This window comes from Zophobas morio, unplaced genomic scaffold (assembly GCF_036711695.1).
Source record: "Zophobas morio isolate AGI-343-1 ecotype UQ-CSIRO unplaced genomic scaffold, CSIRO_AGI_Zmor_V1 ptg000030l, whole genome shotgun sequence".
NCBI classification, from domain to species: domain Eukaryota; kingdom Metazoa; phylum Arthropoda; class Insecta; order Coleoptera; family Tenebrionidae; genus Zophobas; species Zophobas morio.
This window is the reverse complement of record NW_026972135.1, coordinates 17300527-17314798: the sequence shown is the minus strand read 5'-3', so window position 1 is coordinate 17314798 and position 14272 is coordinate 17300527. Positions and strand designations below refer to the sequence as shown.

The following is a 14272-nucleotide window of genomic DNA, read 5'->3' as shown; positions in this document are numbered from 1 at the left end:
TTTTTATTTGAAAATCAATAAGAAATTATCACAAAAAAATAATTCTCATATTCAAATTTTGTCGTATTTTCAAATTAGCTTTTTTGAGTGGTAATTGTAAATGAGTTTGAATAAAATTGAAATAACAATTCCCGTTAAAATTCTCTCCAAAAAAATAGGGATGAATAATTTGGTTGCTCTGGCAACTGTTCTTTGGCTCATATGAGGATTGTTAGCCATTCATTTCAAAACCTATTTCATTTTTTACCGCCTCTGAACTTTTTCATTCTTGATGTTTTAAGAAGTGATTATTCTCAAACAAGATTCCAGGGTTTTGAAAATCTTAGGATGCTCTTGTTTTATATAAAGCTGAACCGCTAAAAGGAGACGTTTTTTTTTCGCCGTAAATTAAGATCAAATCCGTTGTTTCATCGTTTCAATCCTCAACAATTCTACCTCTATGATTTAAATAAATTTGAATTTGTCTCTGACAATCTACAAAACTTTTTGAATCTCTTGGGTGTATTGTGGGTTGCATCTTCGTCTTGATAAGCTTATTACTTTTAAATCATCTCTATACGTACAACATCTTCAGTTCCGTACTCCATAAATATTTGAGCGCGCCGATGATTTCAGAATCTAATTTTATTGTTGGAAATACAGATAAAAAGTTACCAACTTGTTTAGCACCGCCATACCTGTCTTTAGACACCAAAACATAGGGATTTTATTTTTACGTACTAACTGTCAAATCCCATGTTTTTGTTGTATGTCAGTTAAAATCGTAAAATCAAAATAATGGAAGAATTTCCAAAACTCGTAAATCCACACGATGATTCGGTGATAAACATCACAAATCCATCGGTAAGTAACCCATTCTACAACATTATCACAAATTGACCTCGTGTTTCCAGTTCTCAATAGGAAGAAGCCTTAGCTGTGACCACATAATTCAATCCCTTGGAGTCTCACGATTCCACTGCATTATAAAGAAAAATGACAATAAATGGACACTCGTCGATAGAGTAAGACCCTTTTTAATCTTAACCAAGTACTAATTCCAATTCATTTAGAGCACAAATGGCACCATCGTTAACTCAACCCTCTACAAATTTAACGAAGGCGTAGACTTAAAAAGCGGAGATCTCGTGAAGCTGGGACCCGATAATTTAGATTTTGTCTTCACGTTGGATAAGCCGTCTCATACTGAACCTGTTATTATGGAACCAGACCATGTGATAGCTGAAGAGTTTGAACACCCGTTTGAATTAGAAGTTGCTCCAACACAACCGGAACCACAAGCCGTGTCCACAACAGAAGAACAGAAAGATCAACCCAAGCCGCAAGTTCAGAATGGCGACATAATGGAGAATGAGCTCACTTGTAGTATTTGTTCTGAATTATTCATAAAAGCAGTCACTCTTAACTGTTCCCACACTTTCTGCAAATTCTGCATCGATGAGTGGAAGAAGACCAAATCAAATTGCCCTATTTGTCGCAAATATATTCAAACTGTTGCTCCTACTTTAGTTTTAGATAATTTCATCGACAAGTACATAAGTACACAAAGTGATGAGGTTAAAGAGACCCGGATGGCTTTAATTCAACAGAGGCAGGATCAAATAGGAAAGGCGGCTAGTAGTTCGATGGCTGCAGGACCAATGAACATTATTGAAATTAATTCAGATAATGATCAGAGTGATGATGCTGATGACAGTGATGTTGATTATAGTGACTATTCAGGTGATGAGGATTATAGTTTCTATAATTATTTTGATGGGTCACCTCATTCGAGGTCTGGGGGGCCGTATTATGGGGGGTATGGACGGTGTTTCATTTGTAATCAGTCAGGACATTGGGCTAATGGGTGTCCGTTCAAAAGGCATTGATTTTCGTTTTCTTTCTTGTATATATTGAAAATAACAAATATAAATAAATATAGTAGTTACTTATCGTTAATGAAGAATTGTAACAGTAAGTTAAAACTACCAAGAACCATCACAGACACATGGAAAATTAATTGAGGGGTTGTTAATTTTCCTTCTTTCCTCAAACTGGCTATTTTTAGGAGACTCGGTAGCATGAAGATGTAAACAAGCCCACTTAATGCTCCTGTGTATCTGAAATAATATTAAATTGTTATTTTTGTATTAAAAATTGTTTTACTTGATGAGTGGTAAACGGTCAGAAGTTTAATTTTAAGTTATTTAACTACTTAAAAAGACAAGCATTTATTTTATCAGTATGATGTTGCAATCATCAGACAGTGGAAGATTATTAAGTAACTAAAGGTTTGAAATAACCGATTATAAGAATATTACCTTTAAAAAAACGGTTGGTTTTTAATGTTTTTCCGTCTGTCTGTCTGTCTATCCGTCCATCTGTCTGCCGTTCCGATTTTTATTGGACAGATAATTTCCGAAAGTACTGAGCCGATTGTTGTCAAATTTTGTATTTATATTAGGAATATCATGTATGTACTTACATAGATGGTAAAACGCTAACCGAAATTTGTCTATTCATCCCCAACAATAATGTGATGTCACTTGAAAATTGTAAACAAAAAAACTAATTTAAAAATCGAAAGACTGCAAAATTATGAAATTGAAAAATCAGAAACTTGCAAAATTAAAAGTCAATAGATCAATTTTATCTAAACCTAAATGTAATTGGAAAATCGAAACAATGAAATTTTGACAGTTGAAAAATCAAAAGTTGAAAATTCATTCATTAAAAGCCAAATAATGGAGACTTCCAAAAATTGTAAAAATGTAATACTGAAAAATCAAAAAAATGTAAAATCGAAAAACTGAAAAATGTAAAACTTGAAAAGTTGAAATTTTGAACAATTATAACAAAAATAAAAAAAATAAAAATTGTAAAATTACCAAATGGAAAAATTGAATAATAATTATAAACTGTAAAAATGAAAAATTTCTAAACTATTAAATTGAAAAACGAAAAATCGTAGGATTCCAAAACTAAAAAATTGAAAAATAAAGACATTGGAAAATCTTATAATTGAAAAATAAAAAACTGAAATATTGATTCATTAAAAACTGGACAACTGAGAAATAAAAAATTTTAAAAATGTAAAACTCAAAAAATTGCAAAATTACAAAACCGAAAAGTTGTACAATTTTAAAATTGAAAAACTGAAAAGTCAGACAATAGTAAAATAAAAAATCACAAAATCGGAAAATTGCAAAACAATAAATTCGAAATTTTGAATAAAGTCAAAAAATCAAAATATTGCAAAATTACAACATTGAAAAATTGCATAACATGTAACTGTAAAATCGAAAAATTATTAAACTGTAAAACTGAAAATTTTCAAAAACAAAATTAAAAATGCAATAATATTAAAATCGAAAGCCTGCAAAATTATGAAATTGACAAATTATAAATAGCAGTTTTGAAAAACAAAAAATAAAAAGATTGAAAAATTAAACAATGAAATTTGGATAAGTGAAAAATCAAAAAATGAATAACTGCGAAGACAAAAATGTTTAAAATGAACAATTATAAAATTGAAAATTGATTAATTAAAACCCAAATATGTGAGACATCCAAAAATTGTTAAAATTGATCAAGAAAAGTATAAAATCGAAACATTGAAAACTCGGATACCTTTAAATTCGAACAATTGTAAAATAATTAAACTGAAAAATCAGAAACTAATAATTGCAATTTTGGACAATTAAAAATTGACAAGAATGAAAAATTGTAAAATTACAAAATAGAAAAATGAATAATTGTAATTACTTGAAAATTAATTAAACTGTAAAAATCAAAAATTGCAAAATTATTAAATCAAAAAATCGTAAAAACCGAAAAACTGAAAAATCAATATATTGGAAAATCTGAAAATCGAAAAATCAAGATTTGAAAAACCGATTCATCAAAAACCGGACAACTGAAAAGTCGAAAAATTGTAGAAATATAAAATTGAAAAACTCAAACCCCGGACAACAGATAAATAAAAAAACAATTGAAAAATCAAAAATTGCAAAATTATGAAATCGAGAAATCAAAAACTTGGAAAATTCGAAATCTAAATTTTGAGTAATTAAAAATTGAAAAATTATAAAATTGAAAAATTGGATAATTGTAAAATCGAAAAATTATTAAACTGTAAAACTGGGAAATTGCAAAAACGAAATTATAAATCGAATAATTTTAAAATCGAAATATTTTAAAATCGAAAAGCTGCAAAATTATGAAATAGAAAAATTAGAAACTTGAAAAATTGAAAATAGAAGTTTGAAAAATTAAAAATCAATAAGTTGGAAAATCAAAATAATTAAATTTGGATTATTGAAAAATCAAAAATTGAATAACTGCAAACACGAAAAGTTTTAAAAACGGAAAATTAGAAAATCAGCTAATTGTAAACAAAAAAATTACTCAATTTAAAAATCGAATTTTATCTAAACCGAAATCTAATTGGAAAATCGAAACACTGAAATTTCGACAATTGAAAAATCAAAAGTTGAAAATTCATTAAAAGCCAAATAATTGAGACTTCCAAAAATTGTAAAAATGTAATACTGAAAAATTAAAAAAATGTAAAATCGAAAAACTGGAAAATAATTAAACTGAAAAATGTAAAACTTGAAAAGTGAAATTTTGAACAATTAAAAATAAAAAAATTAAAAATTGTAAAATTACCAGATAGAAAAATTGAATAATAATTATAAACTATAAAAATGAAAAATTGCTAAACTATTAAATAGAAAAATTGAACAATTGAAAAATGGAAAATCGTAGGATTCCAAAACCGAAAAATAAAGACAATCGAAAATCTTATAATTGGACAACTGGACAATCCAGAAATCAACAATTGTAAAAATGTAAAACTCAAAAAATTGCGAAATTACAAAACCGAAAAGTCGTACAATTTTAAAATTGAAAAACTGAAAACTCGGACAATAATAAAATAAAAAATCACCAAATTGGAAAATTGCAAAACAATAAAATTGAAATTTTTAACAATTATAAAATCAAAAAATCAAAATATTGCAAAATTACAACATTGAAAATTTGAATAACATGTAACTGTAAATTCGAAAAATTATTAAACTGTAAAACTGAAAATTTGCAAAAACAAAGTTAAAAATCCAATAATATTAAAATCGAAAGCCTGCAAAATTATGAAATTGACAAATTATAAATAGCAGTTTTGAAAAATTAAAAATAAAAAGATTGAAAAATTAAACAATGAAATTTGGATAAGTGAAAAATCAAAAAATGAATAACTGCAAAGACAAAAAATGTTTAAAATGAAAAATTATAAAATTGAAAATTGATTAATTAAAACCCAATATTTGAGACATCCAAAAATTGTTAAAATTGATCAAGAAAAGTCTAAAATCGAAAAACTGAAAACTCAAACAACAGAAAAATAAAAAAACAATTGAAAAATCAAAAATTGCAAAATTATGAAATCGAGAAGTCAAAAACTTCGAAATCTAAATTTTTTGAGTAATGAAAAATCAAAAAATTAAAAAGTCGAAACAATAAGTTTCGGATAATTAAAAATCAAAAAATTGCAAAATTATAAAACTGAAAACTTGGATAATTGTAAAATCGAAAATTATTAAACTGTAAAACTGGGAAATTGTAAAAACGAAATTATAAATCGAATAATTTTAAAATCGAAAAACTGCAAAATTATGGAATAGAAAAATTAGAAACTTGAAAAATTGAAAATAAAAGTTTAGATAAATTAAAAATCAAAAAATTGGAAAATAAAAAAAAATAAATTTGGATCATTGAACAATCAAAAACTGAATAACTGCAAACACGAAAAATTTTAAAAACGGAGAATTATAAAATTGATTAATTAAAACCCCAATATTTGAGACATGCAGAAGTTGTTAAAATATAAAATTGATTAAGAAAAGTGTAAAATCGGAAAATTGAAAAATCGGATACCTTTAAAATTCAAAAATTGTATTGTAAGCTCTTCAGTTTCGTAATTTCTAAGCTATATTGCAGTTAGTTAATTTTAATTTTTTCCCCAAACCCTACATAAGGTTGAAAATAGATGTGGATTAGTAACTGGCAGGCCAACAGCACATTATTTTGCACATTTTAAGCAAAATGTTGAAATGGCGTCATCAAAATTTTGGTGGGGATAGTAGACAAGTTTTGCTTTGCGGTAAAATTTCACAACAATCAGTACTTATCAAAGCTACACCATACGTTCAGAAAATATTTGAGCATCAAGAGATAACTAAGAAGTATTTTATCGCTTTTTTTGATAATGGCAACGAAAGTTCATACTTATGTCATAATTATTCACTCATATGTTTTAATTAATAAAACCATTTAAAACATAAAAAAAGTCCACCGTTTTTAAAGAGACAACGTTGTTTGTTTATCAATTTCTCTTACCTGATTAAAGTTCCTATTCTTGGAAGAAAACATGCGAAGAGGATGCATATAGTCAAGATTCCTAAATTTATAACTATCACTCTGGGATAGGTGAATTCGCCGAATCTATAGTTCTTGAAGATCATGTTGATATTAGCAAAAATATCGTTCCTTAACATGTACGAGATTAGAGGAAATACGGTGAATAGTTGAAATAAGAGCAAAACCCGTGCTATTATTGTCAAGACATCATATTTGTTGAAATTGTTGAGAATATTCTGAAATCACAAAATTATTAATGATTGGTTATTCTAAGCCCCTCCTGTTTTTCCGTAGAGGAGGGGCTTAGAGAGCGCGCGCTCAACTTACATCTTCAATACAGAATTTCGGCAGCGGAAAGCAAATGTAAAAGAAAACCCCAATAAACAAATAGGTGAAAGTAACCAAACCGAAAGCAATTGAGAGATCTCTGCCCTGAAAACAAAACCACGTAAATAAAAACCAAACAGAATCGAATCCAACTTACGTTATGTTCTTGATATTTATTGTTCCTCATAATTGAAATAATAATGTTGTGAATGAAATAACTTAGCGATAACATTCCGCTGAGGGCACAGAATGTAGGTTTCATGTAAAATTCTATATTCCAGTCTGGCATATTAATTCCCCAAATCCCAGCTTTCACAGCAACAAAAAGGATTAAGTACGAAACGCTAATAGTACCTACGAAAAAAAAAAAAAACACTAATGAAAACACACACTAATTTAGTGTATCCATCATACCCAAACTGTTGAACTTGGTGAAAAATGTAGGACTCTTCCAGTTCAACATCGGAAACATTATTAGACCCAGTATCACAGGCACAGTTGAATACAAGTCCCAAATTTTATCAAACCCTGATCTGTTGACAACCCCAGCTTTCATCGGAGTCAAAATCGTCTCGTTTTTGGGACACAAAAGGGTAATATTCGAAACGGGGGAGTCGTCCAGGTTGAGAAGGACCCCTTAAAGTGAAATTTCAATAATTCAATGTTAAAGGTAGGTAAATCACTCACCGTAGAAGAATTTGACAGAATTGTAAAAGAAGTTAGACATGAGGATCCAGTAGACTATGTTGGCACCAATCAGGACCACCATCGAGAAAATTTTCGCTAAAATCTCCGCCCATCGTCCAATCAGGGCTCTGCACAAGTCGCAAACTTCACCGTTTTGTCCAATGACGCCGTGTTTTTCGTTGACCTTGAGTAGGGTGTAAGTTGTGTATAAACAAATGGCAGCGATTGCAATGTTTATGAAAATAGCCGGGAAGAGGCCGGTTTTTTCGATGCCCCAAGCCATTGCGAGGAGGGAAGTCCCCACTGTGGTGTTCCATATTGCAAATCTTAAAAAAAAAAGTTCTATGTATCAAGTAAAAAAATTGTATATGAAGGTTACAAAATTTTTATAAAATCTCGTCAAATTGTTAGCCATAAGATGTGTTTTTTTCGTTTATTCTGAAGATGTTCAAATTTTTGGTGTTGTGGGGATAATAACTTTTTAAGTTATTCTTACTCATTCATTATAACATTAAAAAAATCCACTGCATATCTTCGTTAAATCTGTTTGTAGATGGGCACTTGTATTTTCATCTCAAATTAAAAACAAATTGTTACTATAGAAACCATCACAAGTTCTAATCAAAGTCTCCTGAAGCCAACAATTTTTGCGAAATTCCAAGTTAAGATAAAAAAAATTAATCAGACTTCGAGACAAAGAAATCAAACTTTTAGTTGACTCTCCAAAAATTTCCCAACTTTCTCAAAACCCCCAAGTCAAACATCGATAACACAAATATTTACAAAAAAGTTTTATTTTTAACAAATCTTTGCTCTTTAACTCGGACTTGTTTACGATATGGTAGCTGATTCAATTTCTTCGAACATTTCATCAGATTTCCTATTTTCGAGTTGATAATACGACAGTGCATTGGACAAGGACGACACAATAACAAACAGAGATAGAGCATGTAATAAACTTCTAGACCTTTCCCCGTATAGTCGCGGCTGCTTTATCGACAGACCGTCATTAAATTATAATTAACAATCATCGGGAAAAATGAGGCTTTAGATACGTTATCTTCTAAACAAAAGATTATAAAAATTATCTTACATAGTGACCAGCGAACTGTTCGTTTCCGGTGTTTCCGGGTCGTGGTAGTCGTAATTACCATTGGGTGCACCTTTCGCGCCCTGTAATAAAGAAGGTGTTACTAAGCAAGATTAAATTGACGAAATAATTATTTTTAATTCGATAATCACTTACCAGGGTTTTTTCCCCGGTTAAGAAATCGTCCACAGGTTTATATTGGGTGTCATGGGTCGAATAGATTGCAAAATCTGGGGTTTCGTAACTCTGGTAAAGAAAAGGTCTACAACAAATATCGCTATAATTTTTTCTAGTTTTTTAAGAAAATAAAACACCTTTTAGATTCTCTTTGCAGCAAAAGATCCGGAATTTGTGGTGTTTGCTTTTTCACGTCCCTGTCGACTTCTGTGTCTGTATCGGAATCATTTCTAAAAACACATGGTGTACTACCAAAACTGTTGCATGGTGACGATGAAGAGCTCATCAGCGGCTGCGACTCAGCCTCAGACTCGGAGTCTGTTTTTCGTTGCAGAAGGAGTTTATAATTACGGATTAAGTCTGTTAAAAAAAACAGTTAATACACAAACTTAACAAAAATCGTACTTACCCCTCATGACTATCTCAGAATAAAACAACATAAATCGTAAAAAATCTCGTCACAAAAAAGAAAAAAAGATCACGCACATTCTTTTCTAAAGTAAAAGTTCCATGCATAATTACACAAATCTGTTGATTTAAAATCAAAACTGAAAATAACTCTGTACTTTTGTGTCGGATTTTAAAAGAGCACTGGAGCACTTGGAGTTCAGTTCGTATGACTAACGTCTTCAGTTTCAACACTCCTTTTAATACGTTTGGAGCGATAAGAAAAACACGTCATGACGAATTTGAAAGAGTAAAGATAAAAGACTTAATGACAATGATAGTTCTTGTTTGTTAGGGTTTTAAAATGTTTGCTTTTGCCTTGAAGGGATGTACTTGGATAAACTTCCGCAATTTATACGAAAAAATGTTTTAAAAATGCGAACGTTTTTAAGGCAATGGATCACATGAGTGCAAATTATTTTTAACAGTGGCCTTTGTAAACAATAACAAAATTCAGATAACACAGATATAAATATATAATTCAGCGCAAATATTGTAAAACTATCAAAAGAGATTTAGATTTTTAAGATTGTGTCGGCTTCTTTAAAATTTATGTTTTATTTTGTTTATTTTTTGGGTCGAAATTTAATTTTTCAAAACTGCGGAATATGTAATACATAAAAGCAATATAAATATTTTTCTATTTCTAATATGATAAAATGTTGTCTATTTTTGTGAAAATATTTACAATCCTTTCGCAGCGCCAAATGTTTTTCAATAACAAAATTTAATGAAGATCTTACGAAATCAATGACAACAACACTTTAATAGTAGATTAATAACATAAAGAAAAATAATTTCATAGATAATATGTTTGTATATAAAATGCTAACTAGAGAATATCTTATGTAGGAATATTGTCATTAACTATCGGGTATCGGCAGAAATATACCTAGTTAATCCTAATTGCAGTATAATTTACAAAATAAATACAATATACCTAATTGCTAGATGCCCTTATAAGCTTGTTTATAATTCCGTGTTTACAAGGTTTTCTGGTTAAAATAATCATTAAGAACCTCCGACTACATATATTCATGGTTATAAACATATTTTCGTAAAAACATTTAGGACCAACAAGTTATTTCGACAAAACTTCCTTCTCCCCGGACGCATACTTAGTCAATTAAATTAAATGCCGTTTCTTAGACCAGTTGAAGAGGGTTTTTCAAAACTAATATAAAAAATGGGCATAATATAGGAAATTAGAAATACGCTCTCAAACAAATAGTTTTTCCAAAACTGGATTAAGTCCAATCAAATTTTATTCCAAAACTAATTTAAGTCCATTCACACAAGTTTGAAACTTATGTTAATTAAGTCCATAGACTGGTTAGTCTTGGATTATAATTACATATTTTATATAAAAAGTGAATGTTATATTTTTTAACTACGAGTATAATAAGCCCAAAAAGCTCATTTTGTTGTAAATTATCTCCGATTCGATATTTTGGACTTAGATTTCCAAAAACCCCCTTGAATTTATTTATTAATTTTTTAAACATTCTGTATAAACAGTTCTACAAAACAAAAATTACAGTGACTTCATAAACTTCAAGGATATAAGGATGAATATTTAAATTTTAATCGCTCTTCTGTAATCATTTAATCATTGTTTGTGTGCAGCCCAAATTGTAAAAAAAAATCTTTTCAGAGATTCTACGATAAACTGTAAAATTTACTTTCACAATATTTTTTTACGATGAGCTATCATTAAAAATTAAACTAAGTACAAATAAAAAAAGCGTATTAAACAATCTTAAAGTACATTTTGAATATTTCCTCCATTTTTAAAATATCTTTTTTTAAAGTTGTGTATTTCTAAAGATTTTGGTCAGATTCCAGCGCATCCATATAGAAACCTCTGACTTTCAGATTTTTACAAAAAAAAAAAAAACACTTCAACATGTCAAAATTGGCCTGTTGAAGTGTTTTTGCCCCTTTTTTTGGTGTTATATATATTTAATTTTATAGGATTGCATATTCCTGCACGTGTGATTCATGACTCCGTGTTGAGTTTTTACCTGAAACGTCCAGACTTTTGTGGAAAAAAATCAAAATTTAACTTTAGAATTGCAAAAGCCAATGTACTGAAATTTGCAAACATTTTACGGTTCTAAGAAAGGAAAGGAAAAAATAATTGTTTACTTGAGGCTTTCCAAAAAAATTATGACGTCATCTTAGGATTCTGCCGAACAAATGTTTTTTAAATTTTTTAAAATAACATGTATGATTTATGAATCTGTTTTGAGATTTTACCCTTAGCATCCAGATTTTTGGAAAAAAAGTCAACATTATATAACAATATTTTAGAATTTAACTTTGAAATTGCAAACACCGAATGCTGTGAAATCATATCGTTAATCAAAATTGATGCGACATCTTACATTTTTGACAAATTTCTTCAAATTTATGAATGCTTTTGGGAAAAAACTGAATATCTATGAATTAGTAAATTAGTCCTTTCCTCTGCGTGAGGACACAAAATTAACCAAATTTCATTTTCAGTTATGGTGCTTGTAATCTGAACGTGCTAATAGTCCAATTCGGTCGAAGCATAAACATAAACAGTCGAAGTTAAGCATATACTAAGAAATTGAGTTTTTTCCTGTCAGTTATCTGCTTTAAATATATTTCGCATTTAAAGACGCAGGGGCTGCGGTGATGTTAATTATGTCACTTTCTAGAGGTTAACAGTTATCACAAAACGAAAATCGCAAAATCTAATTTTATATTTTTTCAAAGAAGAGGAATTTGTGACTATACTTCAAGGGCGAGGAAAGTTCTGTTGTCAAAATAACCTTCCACAAGTTTTTTTACTAGATTTGTTTTTCTTGGTCGCGTTATCAAAATTCCAAAAACATATTTTTTTCAAAACACCAAAAAACTGAAAATGATAATAGCAATAATAATAGCAGACAGTGTACGTAAATTTTTGTTTGTAATTTTGCCAAGAGGCATTGTTTAAACAAAAATGGATCACATCCGACACCACTGGCTTCTTCAACGAGGGTAATTAACTAAATTAGTGTAAGAGCAGTTAATTAGCGATTTTCTAATTTGAAATGTTGTGAAACTTTGGCGCATTCGTTAACACGTGTTGTTATTATTTTATTGTTTGTAAATTCGCAGTTTATCTTAAGATTTTTAATTGTTCATGGTTCTAATACAGTTTAACTACAATAATGGAAATGTTCTGGTAAAACACGTGACAGGAAATTCACTTATTCAGTTCAGACTTAACTCACTTTAATAACGATATATCTATATGTAGGTATCTAAACTTTTGGATGTTTTTACTTAAATTATTACATTATCTGCAGCCCATAACTTCTCACTCGAGATTTCAGATAGAGCTTAGTGGCATTTAAACTAGTACCAAACATTGATACATTTTGACAAAAAGGATCCTGAAAATTTTCTGTTAAATTAATACCATTGTGGACTTGAAAACGGGAGGGTTCTAAAATTTTCCTATTTATATGTGATATGAGGTTTACTTTTGGTCAACCACGGTGCAACCTGCGAACATATTTTTGATTTAAGGGGACTCGCTAGACGAGGTATAACATTTTTTTGTTTTTTGTATGAAAAAATGATATTAATATTGATGTATCATACATCAAACTGCAGCTTTTTTCATATTTTAGAGCGCAGAGACCAGTTCAATCAACTAAAAAAATGTGGATGAGAAATATCGTAAAAAAAGCACCATTGTATGTTTTCTTTTCAAGTTTTTTAAGTCATAACCATCATAGAATCGCTTGAAAATTCGCCCATGGATAAAACATCACTTTTTACAGGGCGCAGAGTCATTAAATGTTTGTTAGTGGTACAATTTGTTTAAATAATAATGTGTTTATTAAAATCAAAATATACCACAAATTAATGCAAAATACGTCGAATAATTTTAACAGGAATATCAGAGGAGAATTAATGATCTATTGGTTTGCAGAGTTTTTAACAAAAACTAACAATTATTGAAAAAAATGGGTATCAATTCGACACAATTTGAGCAGTTAGTTCAGTACTTTGCCGATAGGAGCGCCACTAAAATTTACGGAAGCGGCTTTCCAGGTAAACCCTTATTGCCTGCTCTACCATAAGCTGATTGTTAGAGGTCTCGACTGATTTTTCTAATTTATGGCAAGGAACTCAGTTTTATAACAAGCCGCCAGGACCGGCCGTAGTAATCTATTGTTAAGGAAATTAACTTTTACGCAATGAGGTACTATTATAAAACCGAATTAAAACTGGGGAACTATAATATTTTTACTCCACTCAGGATCCTGAATTCAATACACATGATTACTAAAAAATCATTGTAATATTATTGTTAATATATATTTTGCTTTGTTAATTAATAAAACTAATAAACATATTTATAATAATAATAAAAAATATATAAAATACAGCTTTTGTTTAACACGTATAAGTAGCTATCTACTACTTATCCCAGAACGGAGGTGTTTTAAAAAGGCCCTACGCCCAGTAACTTCTCCTTTCATTGTTTACTCGAAAAAAGTGCTCGTATATGTTTTCATTTGCCGAGAGATCATTTTCAAAATATATTTATAGTAAAAATATGCAAGTCTTGGTGATGAAAAATGTACTCCTAATAAATTATTAAAGTGCATAAAAAAAATTGAAGCAAATTTTATTTATTTTAAAAAAATCTCTCGCAAAGGCAGGTTCCTCTTTCTTCTTGAATTAATTATTTCGGGCAATAATGCGCCAAAGGAAAATCTGCCAAGTTTATCTGCCATCTTTTTACATATATTCTATACACTTTTTCTATATTTATTCCTTTGGGTGTCCATACAAAATAAACTTGTGAAATACCCGTAACAAGCATTTGTCCCTGGACTTGAAAGTAGTAATCATGATTTTTTTTTAGTTTCAATTTTCTGTCTGTCAATGTACAAAATTTGATTATTTTTTTTCTAACCGCTTCTTCGGGAGACAAATCTTGCGATTTTGAAGGGCATTTAATTTCGACTAATGCACTTCTATCCTCTAGAACCCTGTCTGGACTAGCAGCCAAGTAAGGAAATTGTTTTGAAATAAACAAGCCACACCGTTCAGTTTTTATATTTTTATTTATTTCAAAACACTTGACAGCTTTTTCCTCACTTTGCTGTCCAT

General features: G+C 29.5%; 2 protein-coding genes across 2 annotated transcripts; one reads left to right on the top strand and one right to left on the bottom strand.

Annotated features, from left to right (window-relative positions):
- The first annotated feature begins 731 nt into the window (after window positions 1–731).
- LOC135138204 (E3 ubiquitin-protein ligase rnf8-B-like) lies at window positions 732–2136 on the top strand. Its single transcript, XM_064068124.1, has 3 exons — window positions 732–843; window positions 894–1004; window positions 1053–2136. Exons 1-3 carry the CDS (start codon window positions 778–780, stop codon window positions 1866–1868), a joined length of 993 nt encoding a protein of 330 aa, XP_063924194.1. The 5' UTR covers window positions 732–777; the 3' UTR covers window positions 1869–2136.
- On the bottom strand, window positions 1869–9317 carry LOC135138203 (neutral amino acid transporter 9-like). Its single transcript, XM_064068123.1, has 10 exons — window positions 9090–9317; window positions 8818–9040; window positions 8660–8765; window positions 8507–8586; window positions 7414–7739; window positions 7141–7362; window positions 6884–7080; window positions 6727–6831; window positions 6379–6635; window positions 1869–2099 (listed from the first exon to the last, which is right to left on the bottom strand). The coding sequence occupies exons 1-10, from the start codon at window positions 9118–9120 to the stop codon at window positions 1925–1927; spliced, it is 1722 nt and encodes a 573-aa protein (XP_063924193.1). The 5' UTR covers window positions 9121–9317; the 3' UTR covers window positions 1869–1924.
- Window positions 9318–14272: the final 4955 nt, after the last annotated feature.

Bases quoted from the DNA above. Each gene is read 5' to 3' on its own strand.
- LOC135138204 (XM_064068124.1), top strand. From the start codon at position 778: ATGGAAGAATTTCCAAAACTCGTAAATCCACACGATGATTCGGTGATA. The intron at 844-893 runs GTAAGTAACCCA...TCGTGTTTCCAG, and splicing joins TAAACATCACAAATCCATCG to TTCTCAATAGGAAGAAGCCT. The intron at 1,005-1,052 runs GTAAGACCCTTT...CAATTCATTTAG, and splicing joins AATGGACACTCGTCGATAGA to AGCACAAATGGCACCATCGT.
- LOC135138203 (XM_064068123.1), bottom strand. From the start codon at position 9,120: ATGTTGTTTTATTCTGAGATAGTCATGAGGG. The intron at 7,740-8,506 runs GTAAGATAATTT...TTTTTTTTTAAG, and splicing joins AACAGTTCGCTGGTCACTAT to ATTTGCAATATGGAACACCA. The intron at 7,081-7,140 runs GTATGATGGATA...TTTTTTTCGTAG, and splicing joins CACCAAGTTCAACAGTTTGG to GTACTATTAGCGTTTCGTAC.